The 16,220-nt window shown below is 44.0% G+C and overlaps 1 protein-coding gene across 2 annotated transcripts in view; it reads left to right on the forward strand.

Moving 5' to 3' along the window:
- Nucleotides 1-16,220, forward strand: part of MYNN (myoneurin) — a 117,651-nt gene that overhangs the window by 41,527 nt on the left and 59,904 nt on the right. For both annotated transcript variants that reach the window (XM_078666013.1, XM_078666014.1), the window contains one exon: nucleotides 12,945-13,744. In XM_078666013.1, coding sequence (XP_078522139.1) covers nucleotides 12,945-13,744 — 800 coding nt within the window. The remainder of the gene's footprint in view (nucleotides 1-12,944; nucleotides 13,745-16,220) is intronic.

The following is a 16,220-nucleotide window of genomic DNA, read 5'->3' on the forward strand; positions in this document are numbered from 1 at the left end:
ACTCACTTTTCAGGTCAGAGTTGCGCCGGTGCCACTGCCCTCAGCGTCTCTCCTCCCTGCGCCCCAACCTCGCCCAGGCTGAATTTCGATCCCCCCACCATTTTGTTTGTTGTGCCTAACCAGCACCTACAGCCCACCTCCCGCCTCCCAGCTGCCCCTCCCCCGCACGGACTCGGAAGGCTTGCCCTGCCTGCTGTTCCTCTGTGACCTCTCCTACCACGTAGAAAGCGGCCGCTCCCCTTGCACCCTGCCCGACTGCCACAGCGCTTTGCAGAGACTGTTACTGGTATCGTAGCGCTATACGCCTGCCTGCCATTGCTTTGCCTGCCACTGCTGACGCTTTGTATACCTGCACTTTGTGTGTTTAAAAAATTGCATTGTGTGTGTAATTCCGATTGGGTAAACGTGCATCTCGTCATTTTTTCATTTATTATCAGCTAGCGCTCAGCTTGCACTGTTGATTGGCTGTACTACTCACTTTTCAGGTCAGAGTTGCGCCGGTGCCACTGCCCTCAGCGTCTCTCCTCCCTGCGCCCCAACCTCGCCCAGGCTGAATTTCGATCCCCCCACCATTTTGTTTGTTGTGCCTAACCAGCACCTACAGCCCACCTCCCGCCTCCCAGCTGCCCCTCCCCCGCTCCGCCCCCTCCACTATCCATATATGACTGATGTCCCATCGCGCAGCGTCCACGCGCTGCGGCCGCGCCGAAGGTGCGCCAAAGGTAAGCCCGTCTGCGCCTGGACCGCGCCCAGCGCCAGTCCCCCTGGTCCCCGCCTCACCCATCCTCCTCGCGTTATATACGACGCCTCCTCCCTCCTTGCACTCAACCCCGGCCGACTCACTAACTGCGCCCAAACAGCACCAGGACACACCCATGGACCCTTCACCTGCAACTCTTGCAAATTCACCTGCGTCAAGTCCCAAACCAAATCCACAAAACACCAAACAGAGAGCCAACACCAACCACCTCAAATGCATCCTTCTCAACACCCGCTCGGTTCACAAACACGCCATCGACCTTTGGAATATACTCGACACCATTTCTCCGGACATCGCCTTCCTAACAGAAACCTGGATGAATGCCTCTTCAGCTCCAGACATCACCATAGCCATCCCGGACGGCTACAAGATCATCCGTAAGGACCGCCCCATCCAAACAGGAGGAGGCATCGCCATCGTCCACAAGAACACCATACGCGTCTCAACCAGCTCAGATGACAACCTCGCTATCGCCGAACACCTTCACTTCCAGATCCACACCGACCCCAAGACAACACTTAGGGGCACCCTCCTTTACAGGCCACCAGGACCCCGTACAAAATTCAGCGAAGACATCACTGACTTTATCACCCCACACGCCCTCCCTTCGGAAGAATACATTCTACTTGGAGACCTCAATTTCCATCTGGAAAAAAGCAACGACAGTAACACCACCACCCTTCTGGACAACCTCGCCAATATCGGACTCAAACAACTTGTTAACACCCCCACACACTATGCAGGACACACACTCGACCCTATCTTCACCTCCAGCAAGCATATCTCCTTCACTCATACCACACCCCTCCACTGGACGGACCACAGCTGCATCCACTTTACTTACAATAAGACCTCGATCCACAACCACCCTCAACCAACGCTGCGAAGAAATTGGAACAAAATCACCATCGACCAGATCTCAACATCGCTTCTTCAAAAACCCCCTACCTATTCAACGAGCCCCAACAAAGCCGCCATCAACCTCACACAATGGTTAACACAAACCGCCGACAAATTAGCACCCGTTAAAAAACATCAAATCAAGCAAAGAAGCAAGAACACCCCCTGGTTCAACGATGAACTTAAGATATCCAAGAAGCTCTGTCGCTCCCTTGAGAAAACTTGGAAAGCAGACCCAAACACTATCACCCAAGCCGCCTTCAAAAACGCCACCCGCAAATACCACCAACTAATCCGGACAGCCAAGAAATCAGCACTCAAAGACAGACTAGACAACAATGCCCCCAACAGCAAGGAACTTTTCAACATCATCAAAGAATTCACCAACCCCACCGCCAGCTCTAACGACATCACCCCCTCTCAAGTACTCTGCGACTCCCTTGCCTCATTTTTTCATGACAAAATCGCCGACATCCATAACAGCTTCGACAACCAACCTGTAAACCAGTCCACCCCACTCACCTCTAAACCGTTACCTCCTCCGAATATCCTTTTCGAATGGAACCCAATGACCACAGAAGAGACCATTCGCCTGATGAACTCCATCCACTCAGGGTCCCCTACAGACCCATGTCCCCATCACATCTTCAACAAAGCAGACACCATTATCGCACCCCATCTCCGAGATGTCATCAACTGCTCCCTTAACTCCGCCACATTCCCAGAAAGCTGGAAACATGCCGAACTCAGCGCCCTTCTGAAGAAACCCACAGCTGACCCCACCGAACTCAAAAACTACCGTCCCATCTCGCTCCTCCCATTCCCTGCCAAAGTCATTGAGAAAGCTGTCAACAACCAGCTCGCCGCCTTCCTCGAAACGAACAAATCACTCGACTCCTCACAGTCTGGCTTCCGAGCCAAACACAGCACCGAGACCGCCCTCATCGCAGCAACAGACGACATTCGAACACTACTGGACAACGGAAAACACAGTCGCCCTTATCCTCCTTGACCTCTCCGCAGCCTTCGACACAGTCTGCCATAGCACCCTGACACAACGCCTCAGAAACATCGGAATTCAAGGAAAAGCATTGGACTGGATCATTTCGTTCCTCGCGGGAAGAACTCAGAGAGTCCGCCTCCCCCCTTTTAAGTCAGAGGCCACCGAAGTCATCTGCGGCGTCCCGCAAGGATCATCTCTCAGCCCCACCCTCTTCAACGTCTACATGAGCCCCCTCGCAACGATTGCACGTCAACACAACCTCAATATCATCTCCTACACTGATGACACTCAGCTGATCCTCTCACTCACCAAAGACCCAACAACCGCCAAAACCAACCTACACGAAAGGATGAAAGAAGTAGCCGAGTGGATGAAGCACAGCCGTCTGAAACTGAACTCGGGCAAAACGGAAGTCCTCATCTTAGGCTCTTCCCCTTCCGCCTGGGACGACTCTTGGTGGCCAACGGCCCTAGGAAAAGCCCCCATACCGACGGACCATGCACGGAACCTGGGCATCATCCTGGACTCCTCACTCTCGATGACTAGACAAGCCAACGCCGTCTCATCTTCATGCTTCAACATCCTACGCATGCTCAAAAAAACATTTCACTGGATCCCCACCGAAACAAGAAAAACGGTCACCCACGCACTGGTTACAAGCCGTCTGGACAACGAAAACACCCTTTACGCCGGTACCACCGCAAAACTACAGAAAAAACTCCAACGCATCCAAAATGCTTCAGCCAGGCTCATACTAGACATCCCCCGCACAGACCACATCTCCGTTCACCTGAAAGACCTTCACTGGCTCCCCGTCAATAAGAGAATAACGTTCCGTCTCCTCACCCACGCACACAAAGCCCTATACAAACTTGGACCTGATTGTCTCAACACACGTCTTTCCTTTTACACCCCAACCCGCGAGCTGCGTTCGTCCAACCAAGCCCTCGCCGCTGTTCCGCGCATCCACAAAGCCACCATGGGAGGAAGATCCTTCTCCTACTTAGCAGCCAAGTCCTGGAACTCCCTTCCCATCCACCTCCGCCTTACTCAGGATCACCTATCCTTCAGAAAACAACTTAAAACATGGATATTCGATAAGTAAACCTCCCCCCCCCTTCCTCAAGCGCCTTGAGACCCCATGGGTATGTAGTGCGCTATATAAATTCTGACTTGACTTGACTTGACTTGTACAGACACATGGAGGTGCCCGTAGACCAGTGGCTTCTTTTTCCACTACATTTGTTGCAGTAGCTTCTGCGTTGCCCGGATGTCTCAAATCCTTTGCTGCAACAGGTGTCAGCATTGAAAGATGTGAAAGTATAGTGATGGGTCACCCACTGATTCGGTAGAACTGTTAATAACAAGACCCAAGACACAGTATTTAACGAATAACAGACTTACAAAGTATGAGCAGGCTATATTGGCCTCCGAAAATGTTACTCTGAAGCGTTGTGCCACTTTGAATCCTGCCACATTGTTGCCTCTTCCGCAAGAAGTAGAGAAGTGTGAAGAGCATGACTGCCTGGATGTTACAGAGCTATCTACCAAACCCAGACCGGACAAGCTAGATGTCATGCTTCATCATATGGGCTCGCTCCTCGTTGAGTAGATAGTCCATCTAGTAAGTGGCGGGAGTGCATGCTCGCTGCATATTTCAGGGGTAGGTAGGAACCTTGCCTCCTGACCACATTGTGTAGATAGCCATTTTTAGGTCCTGAAGAAATGCAATGTATCACCCTGAACACACAGCATGAAACATGTCAACCGCTAGTATAGAGTAGAACATTGCTCCCCTGGACCATTGTGCCAGCGAGCAGCCTCTCTTTTCATATTGTAACAAGGTGGATTACCACGTTATTAAATTTGCACTGTGGACTATCTAACCTTCCACATCTACACTCTCCCCTAGGGCCCTCACCCCCAAGGCACCATACGGCAGGAACAAAAGATCTCCGCTAAAGAGCCCCTTTATGGGTGCCAGTCAGGTATTGCACCGCGACCCAACGAGGAGCGAGCCCATATGATGAAGCATGACACCTAGATTGCTGGGTGTGTGAAGATCCTAGTTCCGTCAAGGAGGATCCCCCTCCTGTGTACATCCACCCACTTGTGGTTCATCCTCCTCCCCCCTCTCTTTTTTTATTATTCACTGGGGATCTGCGTACCCTCGTTTGTTTGTTTGGACAGTTATGATCACAAAGGGGATTTTTGACATCCTCAAGGTTCCCCTATCCGTAATGGAGAATATATGCGCCAATTGCTAGAGGCTTTGCAGAAACCTAAAGAGATAGCTGTAGTAAAATGTGCAGCTCATGGAAAGGGAGAAGACTTTGTCACAAAAGGAAATAACTATGCTGACGAAGTAGCTCGCTTTTTAGCTATATATGTTTCTATTTTTAATGGTGAATATGTAGGAGAGAGCACAGAAGAGACCGAGCTCAGCAAAATGTTAGCTGTGCCGATACTTGGGATGAGGTGAAGAGGCTGCAGGATGAAGTCCCAGAGGAGGAAGCTGCATCATGGGTTAGAGCAAGCTGTGAAAAGAGAGAAGATGGCATTTGGGTGTCGACTGATGACAGAGCAGTACTACCCAAATGTCTATTGAGCCCAATGGCAAGGCAGATTCACAGAGCAGTTAATCTTGGGAACGATGCCATGGTGCGAGTGTTTAGGCAAACGTGGTTTAACCCACGATTTCGTATCCATGCAGAAGCAGTGTGTCACAGGTGTGTTACGTGTCAACAAACGAATGTTGGAAAGAGAACTGTGGTTGCAGTGAACTACATTGGAAGATCAGGAGGTCCTTTCAATAGGATACAATTGGACTTTATTGAGATGCAATAGGCTGAGATATGTTTTGGTGGTGGTGTGTATCTTTTCACGATGTGTTGAGGCGTATCCAACTAGACGATGTGACAGTCTCACAGTGGCAAAACTGCTCTTAAGGGAACTAATACCACGGTTTGGATTTCCAACCTCAGTGGAGACAGAGAAGCACACTTCCATAATGAAATCATGAAATTATTGTGTACAGCCTTGAAGATGGATCAGAGATTGCACTGTAGCTACAGGCCTGAGGCTTCTGGTCTTGTGGAACAGATAAACGGCACAATCAAAATGAGGGTGTCAAAGGAGTGTTCGTAAACGTCATTGAAATGGCCAGATGCGTTGCCGTTGGTATTGATGAGTCTGCGTAGCACTCCTGTTAGGAGGACAGGGCTCTCTCTCCCCACAAAATATTGATGGGAAGAGCTATGCGATTGCCTATGGTGCCAGCTACAGCATTGATAAACATCACAGATGATTTGGTTATGGATTATTGTAGAGGACTGGCTGATGTGGTTAATTCTGTGTCCCACCAGGTCGAGGCTGCGACTGCATCCACCTCGAGAGACCTGCTGCATGATCTTAGCCCTGGTGGCTGTAAAGTGTGGAGGATTGCCAAACTCGATTCATGCTTCACATACTTGTAGAGTTCCCGAGCCTGTTGAGGAAACGACTTCCCTTGTTCCGAGAAGCGCAGCTGAGAATGCAACAGAAACAGAAGGAACAGGTCAAATCGTGAGAACTCTTGATGAGGCTGAACAATCAACCGAACAAGAAAGAATAAATCAACATGCTCCAGAGTTGAATTCAGATTCTGAGATAGACGAAATTGCAGAAGTAAACTTTGAACCACAGCAGAGTGAACAGCCTGGTGCAAAAATATCAGATCGAGAGGAATCAATCTTAGCCACTGGTAATTAGTAAGTAAATCTTACAGCTTGTTCTTACTATGCTTGGATCTAATATCATATACGATGAAGCTTGAACTATGAAAGAAGAACTTATTAGCCTTAGAAAGACAACCTAGGCCCAAGTGGAAGAAGATTTAAAGTAGGGACTTTCCATAGAAGAAGAACTGAGGACTAGGGCTGACTATATCTCTTTAATAGGTTTAGTATTGTTGGACTGAAAATGGCAATAATCAAATGGAAAACAGAAAATACCAAGACATTGTAAATAGCAGGATAAAACAAAGAAAAGAGACTTTGTTGATTTCATTTGCGCTTCAAGAAATCTAACTGTGGTTCAACATGGAGTCTGGGAAGTCAAGACGCAAACAGAAGTGCATCATTGGTACCCTTATTGTTGTGGTGCTTATCGTCACAGTTGTGTTGATTGTTGCATCTTTGGTTGGTTCTCACGATGATGAAAAGAATGGAAAACAGGTGACACTTACCCCATCTGTTTCAAATGAAGAAGGGGGTATTTCTGCAAAAGATAGAAATATGATTAGGGAAACTAGTCGGATATTACATGTAGATTTGTCAAAAGATGATTTCACATTGAATGCATATGCTCGTTTGTTGTATGAGTATGTTGATACAATGAAAGCGAAAGACTGCTATGTGTGTATGCAATTGCAGGCATCAGTAGAAGAGGGAATTTGATATCATCACTTACCCTTGACATATGGCATCACATGTAGTGTGTTGTTAAGCATGTTTTATAGTAAGGCACATTTTGAGTACTACTTCTCAAAATATGATGTGGTACTTTCAGAAGTTCCAGTTCTTAAGTACATGAATAAATATGATTACTATAAGGAGGTAGAGAGGATGTCAACGTATTTTGTGCCTACTATTACTTGAGATACATCATATGCTCCTAGACACAATTTGACTTGCATGCTGTCTGTCATTGAAAATAAATTTGTAGATCAGATAGAAGATCGGCATAGGAAAACTTTATTTAGGCCAGATCCAAAGCATAAAGTTATTCCCTGGACACAGGAAGAATTTGATCATAAGGCAAAGGGAAGTTTTGGTCCAATAGCTTTGGACTTTCAGCAGAAAGGGAAATTATGCATTAGACACCCATCAACATATTATGACAAAATATTTGTGGGTGAGAGTGATTGTGAACACATTTTCTTAATTGAGGAGTCAATAAGGAAAGCGCTATTGTATAAATTAACCATAGTGCCAAATGTGTATTTTGTGTGTGGAAAAAGTGATTATGTAAAATTGCCTAAGAATTGGTATGTTATGTGTTATTTAGCTGTAGTATTTCCCAAAATCTTTGATGTAGATGATTTATGGCCTTTGGAAGGAAAAGGAACTCACAGAGGGAAACGTGGTGCTAGTGCTGGAGAAATTGTTGGAGATGTATTTGGAGCCATAATACCTAGTGTGGCTGTGATTTTAAATGATGTGAAAATTAGAAAGTTGGCAACCATACTGGATAAGCCCAATTCTTATTACTCGTTGATGGGGAGATGGTCTTGATACTACTATGGTCTTTCAAAATTGTCTTGCTTTAGATGTGTTATTAGCAAAAGTCGGAGTAGTCTGTAAATTATTGAAAGTTCAACAGTGCTGCAAGTATATTCCTGACAATAGCCGGGATATACAGAAATGTTTTAGTAACATCTCAGAGATACATCAAGATTCACATGATTTGACTGCAGATGGAATTTGGGAACAAATTGGTAAGGGATTTGGGAAAATTGGGAGCTGGTTTGGAAGTCTGTGACAAGGAATAATGGGATACATCTTGAAGCCTATCATATTAGCTATCAATTGTATAATCATACTATTGGGAGTCATTAAGGCTTATAAATGGCAAAAGGCACGTCATAATGAAAACTCTTTGAAGAAACAAGAGCAGCAATTAGAACGACTGCAGGACAGTCATCTGCACCTTAAAGGGTTAGAAAGATTTAGACAGGGATGGCAAGCTACAACTTCTGTTTAGGTAGGTCTTTTCTACAAGGAAAAAACTGTGAGTGGGTAAATGTTGGTGTTATGACACTAGTCATAAGAGGGGGGAACTGATAGAGCACTTACAGCACTCTAAATTGTATGGGTGCATTATACTCATGGTTCAAATGCACTTACATATATTTTGTCGTTTGCAGAGTTTCATGATTATTAAAATGCATTTGTTCAAACCACATAAGCAGTTGTAATGTTGTATGCACATTTAAATAGGATTTGTATGTATTAGTACGTTTAGTATTCCTGTACGTATAATGTGCATTATGAAATTATACACATATAATGTAACTGTGTGTAGTTCAAGTTGCCTTCATAGTGGTCTCAAATTGCAGGTTGTTGTCAGTTTCTATTCTCCTTGGTTGCTCAAGAATTAATTAAATGAATCATTTTTGTTTTGGAAGATAGCATGCTCTCATCCTACTGCAGGTGCAGGAATTCAACCTCGTTATTCTTAAATTAAGGAGATACCCGGAATGTCTTTGAAGAAGGCTAGAAGACGAAAGGGGAGGACGCCTTTCGTCTCTGGCTGATCTGAGAACCAAGGCCACTAGAAAGAAGCTGAACCACACGACTCCTTTGGAAAAGTACAGAAATATTGTGATTTAAAAGTTTATTCTGTGACATATGGGGGCTGAACATTGTCTTTTTGTATGATGTGCAGGGACAGATTCGGTAGACTACTGCTTTTTCGGAGAAGAAGGAGCATCTTAGAATGAGCTCCATAGCCTTAAGATATCTAACCCATTTTTGATGTGAGTAATTATTAGGAAGTCCGTGCTGACACCTTTGGGGTACGATAGAAAGGAGATAGACAGGAACCTCATTTAGTACGGTGTAGGGAAAGATATTTAGTTTATTCCTCAATGAAAATAGAATTGGACTCAGCTTCTATTCTGTGTTGCATTTTGATTTTGGAGTTTATCATATTATGCCTTTTATGCCGAATGAATTATATTCGTAGATTTGGCTCTATATTGATTTTCATGTACCTATATTCACTGATATTAAGATGTGTTTCTATTCAATTATTTTTGGCTTTATAATAAATCCATCAAACGAAGTACAGAGTCTCTGGTCCTTTAGAGCTGACTAATTTGTAAGTATAATCTGGAATTGCTTTGATCCCCTCTATCACTTTTAGCAGGCAAATAAAAGACCATCAGTATTGACTTTAGTATGGAAGGCAAAGAGTAAATTTAACGTAATCAGACTCCTTCCACAAGGTGGCTGATAGGATGCTCTTGGCTAGTTAGGAAGACTGGGCCTTGAAAACCAAAGTTATATTGAGTGTCTAGTATGGATTCAGAAAGGGAATCAGCACGACAGAACAGTGTCTTAATTTGGCACTGATGATGAAAATATGTTGGCCAAGAAGGGGCACTTTACTTGTCTTCCATGGACCTCTCGTCCGTCTTTGATTTAGTCAGTCACTCGCTATTGTGGGACATTATATACTTTATCCGTCAGTTTTATGCTGACACTGTGGCCTTGTTTCAGTTTGGCCACGACTAGACATGAATGCATATCAGCCCCTTTCCTATTCACCCTTTATTTAAACGGAATAGATACATTTCTGATAGCCAAATCACTGGATGGCCTATACTGGTAATTCATATCTTTTATATTGTTTTGTTATTTTTTATTTGTTTTTATGGAGTGTTTGGGCTTGAAATTTAATACGGCGAAGTGCTAGGTAGGAAAAAGTTTAGGTCATTTTTTATACAGGGTGGACAAGTCATGCAGACAGACAATTTTACATATTTGGGATTACCTTTAGCTCCATAAACCTATTGTCCAAGCCTGCTGCTTTTAAAGAACTGTACTTTGAGAGAACAGTTTATAAGGTTGGACAGGTTTGCTGCCAGATTGGGGCTGAAACCAGTTAGAGAAATCCTGAGCCCGTGAAGTGGTTTCCAGTGTTTGCTACGGATCGGGTGTGTGGGGTCACTCTTTTGGTGTTCCTCTCAAAAGAGTGTAAAATGTTTTTTCAAAGAGACTGCTTGCGCTATCATCTAGTTGCAGAAGTTATGTGTCTCACAGAGAGTGGGGAATGCCTTTTATTGAGGATTTAATCGTAATTCCCTCCCCCCTTCTACTGTGGCCTGCTGTTTGGTCTAAACCGGCAGTGGAATTAAATCGAGATCTAATTAGAGATTGTTTGCCTCTGGATGACGGTGCTACCCATATTTCATGGTTTAGCTCTAAAGGATTCTCTGTGAAAGGTTGTGTAATATAAGCTACTTTACCGACTCTCAAGGACTCTAGAAGATTGATGGGAAGGAACTGAGGAGGTCGTTGTGAAGAAACGTGCAGAGGTTGAAATGGAATAAAAATGTCTACGCTCTGATGCCATTGTACTGACCCACCCCGGGTGTTCAAATGTTTTTATGTTGGTTCAATAATGGGTATCACCGTTTTCTGCTGAATAGATAAACGTAAATATAATACATATGCATGTGGCTTTTAATGGAAAGGGGGGGGGGGGGCGGCGTTGTGGGTTGGGGCTAGGACCTGCTTCATTTACCAATGTATCCCTGTGACAATTTCTCTGAACAATCACTTTGACACCTTTTATCTTTTTGTAATTTTTATCAGGCGCTGAGGAAAAAGTATATTTTACCTTTGTTGAAGGATTTAGCTTTTTGCCAATGCAGTCCAGCCCTATTATATATACCATCCATTAGTTGCCCTGGAACTTTATCTGTCTCTCTGTAGCCAGTTATTTAATGTGTGTTGTTTGGATATTGAAATGCACTTTTTGTTTAGAGACCGTTCATGAATTTGGTTTGTAATGATCTTCTGTGAGCCTAAGTTGCTAACTGTTTTATCGCAATGGATATTTACCTTTTTAGGTCTCGCCCTGGAATTCGCATCCGAAGGATGCGTCCAGGGTCGGAGACTTATAGCGAGCTGACACGGGGGAATGACGGACAAAAAACTGTCACGCGCTTCTCCCCGGCTGGATTCAGCTGCTTGCACGCGCACCAACATTCACGCATGCGCACATCACAGGCACACGCATACACAGCACTCACGCATGCGCACATACACACGCGCTGCTTACTTTCACTTTGCAACCCCCCCACCAGTCATCGGATTTTTTTACGCACGCATGCATGCATACATACACACACACAGACACACGCGCACGCACAGGCACACACGCACACACAGGCACACACACACACAGACACAGACACACACACACACACACACACACACACACACACACACACACACACACACACACACACACACACGCGCGCGCGCGCGCACATGTCCCCTCCCCCCCCTCACACCCCACTCACCGAGTTCTTTTCGTGTGTCCCTCTCTCCTTCCCTCTCTCCTTCGGCAGGCAGCGGCAGGCAGCGGGTCATCCTCAGCAGCAGGCGGGGCTCTCCACGAGCACAGGAGCCCCGCTAGCTGACACGCAAATCTTCCGGCAATCTTCCGGCTGACGGGCACAGGAGCGCGGGGTAGGCTCCCGTCTGCTTCCTGTCTTTTTGCGGCCCCGCCCCCGTCCCAACACAGGTTGCCTGGCTTCCTGTTCGAGCCGGGCTGCGGCGGTGAGTTTTTGCACAGGGCACACGCTAACCCATATACCCGGCTGTAGCTACGCCCTCTATGCACACCTCATCAATCAATGAAAATGTACTTAGTTGGATATGGTTGTTGAAAAGATTATGCAGAACGGTGCAGTAAAGTGTTCGGTAGAATGTCGCCTTCAGTAAATTGAATGGAAACGAGTGACGAATCTCTGTGGGTGTGCGCATTATTTTGTGCCAACGTTTTTTTGTCTTCAAATAGCCTTTTTAAAAATGCGCTCATCTGCAAGATTGGGAATTTTAAAAAGCTGCTCTTTGTAATGTTTATCTATTAGTCGACAACTGCTTTTATTGGTGGACTTTGGAATGTCGCTAGAATTATGTAATATCAATCAAATATCCAAGAAACAAATCAAGGGTTTAAAGTGAAAGTAACCGCAAGTAAAACATTGCGCCTAGAATCCTGAATGTCTAATCTATGAGCATCGAGGTCTCGGTTTGCATAGATCGGGTTATAGCCATGTGTGTTCCATCACTTGGCTTAACATAGAATGAATATTCTTATGCTGCGCATTCGCCTTTTTATGCAAAGAAAATTAAAATAGCGCATAAATAAAAATAAAAACATTGCCATTTACAGTACTAGTAGCTTAAACTTAAATAATGTGAGACCTATTGCATTGCAAATGCTTGTTAGTTATTTGTGGCCTTATTGACTCTTTAATGACTGTTTACAATTTTTGTAAATGTGTTGCAGCTTACCTGTGGATATTTGCATCTTTTATAGAGAAATGTTTGCACCTAATAAAGATCATTATGATGATGATAACTCATTTTCACAGTCTCCAGTCCTTCTGAACACAAACACGACAATCAACAAAGAATCATTTTCAGGCATAGACCAGCTAGAACTGTTAGTTTTGCCAGTGCCTGTTTGAATAATGATTTGTTAACTTTGTTTTGTTTTTAGTTGTAATGTCAAAGAAATCCACCAAGCCGCTGAGTATCTAAAAGTGGAAGAAGTGATCTCTAAATGTAAAATGAAGATGGAAGCCAGTGCTGGGATTCCCATCCATACCACCCCTGAGATGCCTGAGCTTGGAGCTAGCGCCGACTTGCCTCAGCAGCCTTGCTTTCTCCATTTTGGAGATCAAAATAACAAGAAGTTGGACGGTGCTTGCACAGATGTCCTTCGCTTACAAACAAAGAGGCTAATTTGGAAGAAAAAATCGTCCCTTGCCCGGAAACGAAAAAGACTCTTCAGTGTTCACAAAAAGCTACAAAACAAAATTGCACAGCACCACCAGAGGGAAACACATAAAAACTCATCGATAGAAATGCTAATGGATGCCAACAAACTATCCTCCGAGATAACTGAACAAGCTGCACAAGTGAATGACGACTTGGAGTTACAGTTCGCATCTGCGTTTGAAAGTGAAGCTTTTTTAACACCAGACATTGCAGGTCACCCTACCGCAATAAAACACGAACACGCAAAGCCACAGAGCTGTGCTCTGAAGGAACACTGCTTTTCAAACACAGACTATGCAGAAAGCGTCTTTGACCTGGAGGGCTCAGAGAAGGACATAGAAGGAAAGTACTCAAAGACAAGGCCCATATGCAACACCTGTGGCAAGGTGTTTTCTGAAGCCAGCAGCCTACGACGGCACATGCGAATTCACAAGGGAGTGAAACCATATGTATGCCACCTCTGTGGGAAGGCTTTCACTCAGTGTAACCAACTGAAAACCCATGTCCGAACTCATACAGGTGAGTTCTCTGTGTGCAGCCACAACTTGAGCCTGATTATGCATATATCTGCTGTAGTGTTCTAAAGGATAATTATAAGTGAGAAGCCAGATAGTTAATACCTTTCCCAAAAATTCACTGATTGAAAGGTAAGTTACCATAGTCATTTTACAGACATCTCGTGAGTGCATAGACTTAATCTTTAGACCACACTTCTCGTCCAATTATTTTTCAACTTTAAGAAAGTACATCTTTTCAGAGTTTAAAAAAAAACTAGAACATAGTTTTATTCATCCTACAAGCGTTGCATATGTCGAGTGAAATTATATACGTTTACTAGTGTAACAAATAGTCTGTGTTCATTGCAGAAAATAGCTGGTGAGTAAAAACTGTACTGCATTTAATCCTAGATTAGGTAATCAATGTTTTCTTGCCCCGCATCACTGTCCACTTTTGTTTCAGAAGTGACTAGGAAGAGAAATTAAACAAAATATGCACCCATTAAAATATTTACTTCTCATGTTTAGTTTATGTAATAAGACCAAGAGAACAAAACATGTAATGGCTTGTCTTGGGTGTTGTTTAAATGACCCTCACACTTTCTGTAATTGAATTAGGTAGTTTGGTGCTTCTACAAATTTTAGGAATATGGTTAAATCCAGATATAGTAGTCTTCTAATTCAAATGAAATTGTAAGAAACTCAGTTAACAGGCTTAAGATGAGAGAAAGCCTAAAGTCGTCTTATGTGCTGTAGTTGAACAACCGCATATTCTGATCCAGGGACGCTTCATAGGCAACCTAACCTATGCCCTTGGTCACATTGGAGTAGCTTCACTTAGCTTCACTGTGCACATGCTGCTCTTTCAATGAAGACTACCCATTTAAAGAAGCACAATGGGGCACAAAATCACAATATTTATAAGGGTCACAGAGATACTCATGCTGTCTCCAAGCTCTGCTTATTCCAATTGTTACTATTGCCCATTGTAAGGCTTCTCTTTTTACAGAAGGATTGAAGTCTGAGTGGCTTTGTTTGGATTCAAACGTTTGGCCTCCTTAACATCGCTTATTTCAGTGGTAACTGTAAACTCATTGACCTGACCTATCAGTAGAGATAGAGTTTAACAGTTCAAACCAAGATTTCTTTAAAATAATAAAAACATAACTGGAAACTTCAAGCATTATGTCATTGAGGCAAAAGTAAGGTAAACTATCTCCTGGGGCCTTCAGTAGGCTCTCTCTCTCACTATTTCTCTCTCTCATACATTTTGCCATCAGACTTGGACTTCAGATTTGAGGGAAACAGAGGTTGAACTAGATGAGGTTGTGCGTTGTATCTGTCCAGAATGTAGTGGTTGGGTGAAAGCCATGGTTGACGAGAGACATCTTAAAGAAAAATACTCCAAATGGGGTAGAGGATTATTTGACATCCATTTCTACATGCAAGTTAGCTGGATGCTTCTAAAGCCATTCCTGTTTGGGTTTTCATTGTGTGATCCTGAAGCTTGTATAGTTCTAGTATCAAGAAGATTCAGCTCGGCACCATTCAGTGGGGAAGCTTGCATTCACTGGAGCTCTTGTTAAGGATGTTTTGCAGATGGCGACATGCTGACCAATGTAGTGCATGATTTTACGACCAACATATTCAGCTGGTGGTATAAGTTACTACTTGAGTGTTTAGCCTTACTACCTAAAGGAGTTTCTCGGACTGTTCATGAGGTTTCAAGCTGGTTTTATTCAGTGGTGTCTCACTTTAATTTTAAGAAGATGCTGCGTGAATTGAATTTGAATTTATACATCTTAAACCGACAAAACTACAGGTGCCCTAGTTTCTGGTCAGCTATCTACATCTTATGCCAAAGTTGGTTCTCCACTGATAATTGGTGGAGGTATCTGGTTTTCAGACCGAAAGTTAATTTGAATTTTATTTAGTAGACAATTTTAATGTGATTTAAAGTGTCAATATCAAAAGGCATCACTCTGGAAAAAAGAATATTGTATTTGTAAGATGAACACTGGACACAAGACGGTCTGTTGTTGTATTAGCCAGTATTTAAGATTGACTATCATGGTTACCTTGGCAGAGTAATGAATCAGAATGAATCAGACTCCAGAACCGCACAGTGATTAGACAGACTCTTCCGGGCTCAATGTACTTAGGCTTCAGGCACTCCAGCAAGACGGGCGATTTTGGGCCTCAGGTCACGTCATGGACTAGCTTCTCTACCCCGGGTACTGAATGTTAGACCTTTAGGTACTTGATCAGGTGCGAGGGGAGTTCTCTTTGCTTTCTTTAGCAAATGATGATTAATCGGCTTCTTCCAAGGCTTATGATAAGGCGGCAGAATAAGGTGCTAACTACAGGGAAACCTGGAGAAACACGGGAATGTAAGAAACTGTAATGTTTTTGATCTAGCCCATAACATCCTCCAAATACCACATCTTGTTAAAAAAAATCCTCACATTTGCATACTGGTAAACACTATATGTACTTAT

The sequence above is a fragment of the Lissotriton helveticus genome, chromosome 11, assembly GCF_964261635.1.
Source record: "Lissotriton helveticus chromosome 11, aLisHel1.1, whole genome shotgun sequence".
NCBI classification, from domain to species: domain Eukaryota; kingdom Metazoa; phylum Chordata; class Amphibia; order Caudata; family Salamandridae; genus Lissotriton; species Lissotriton helveticus.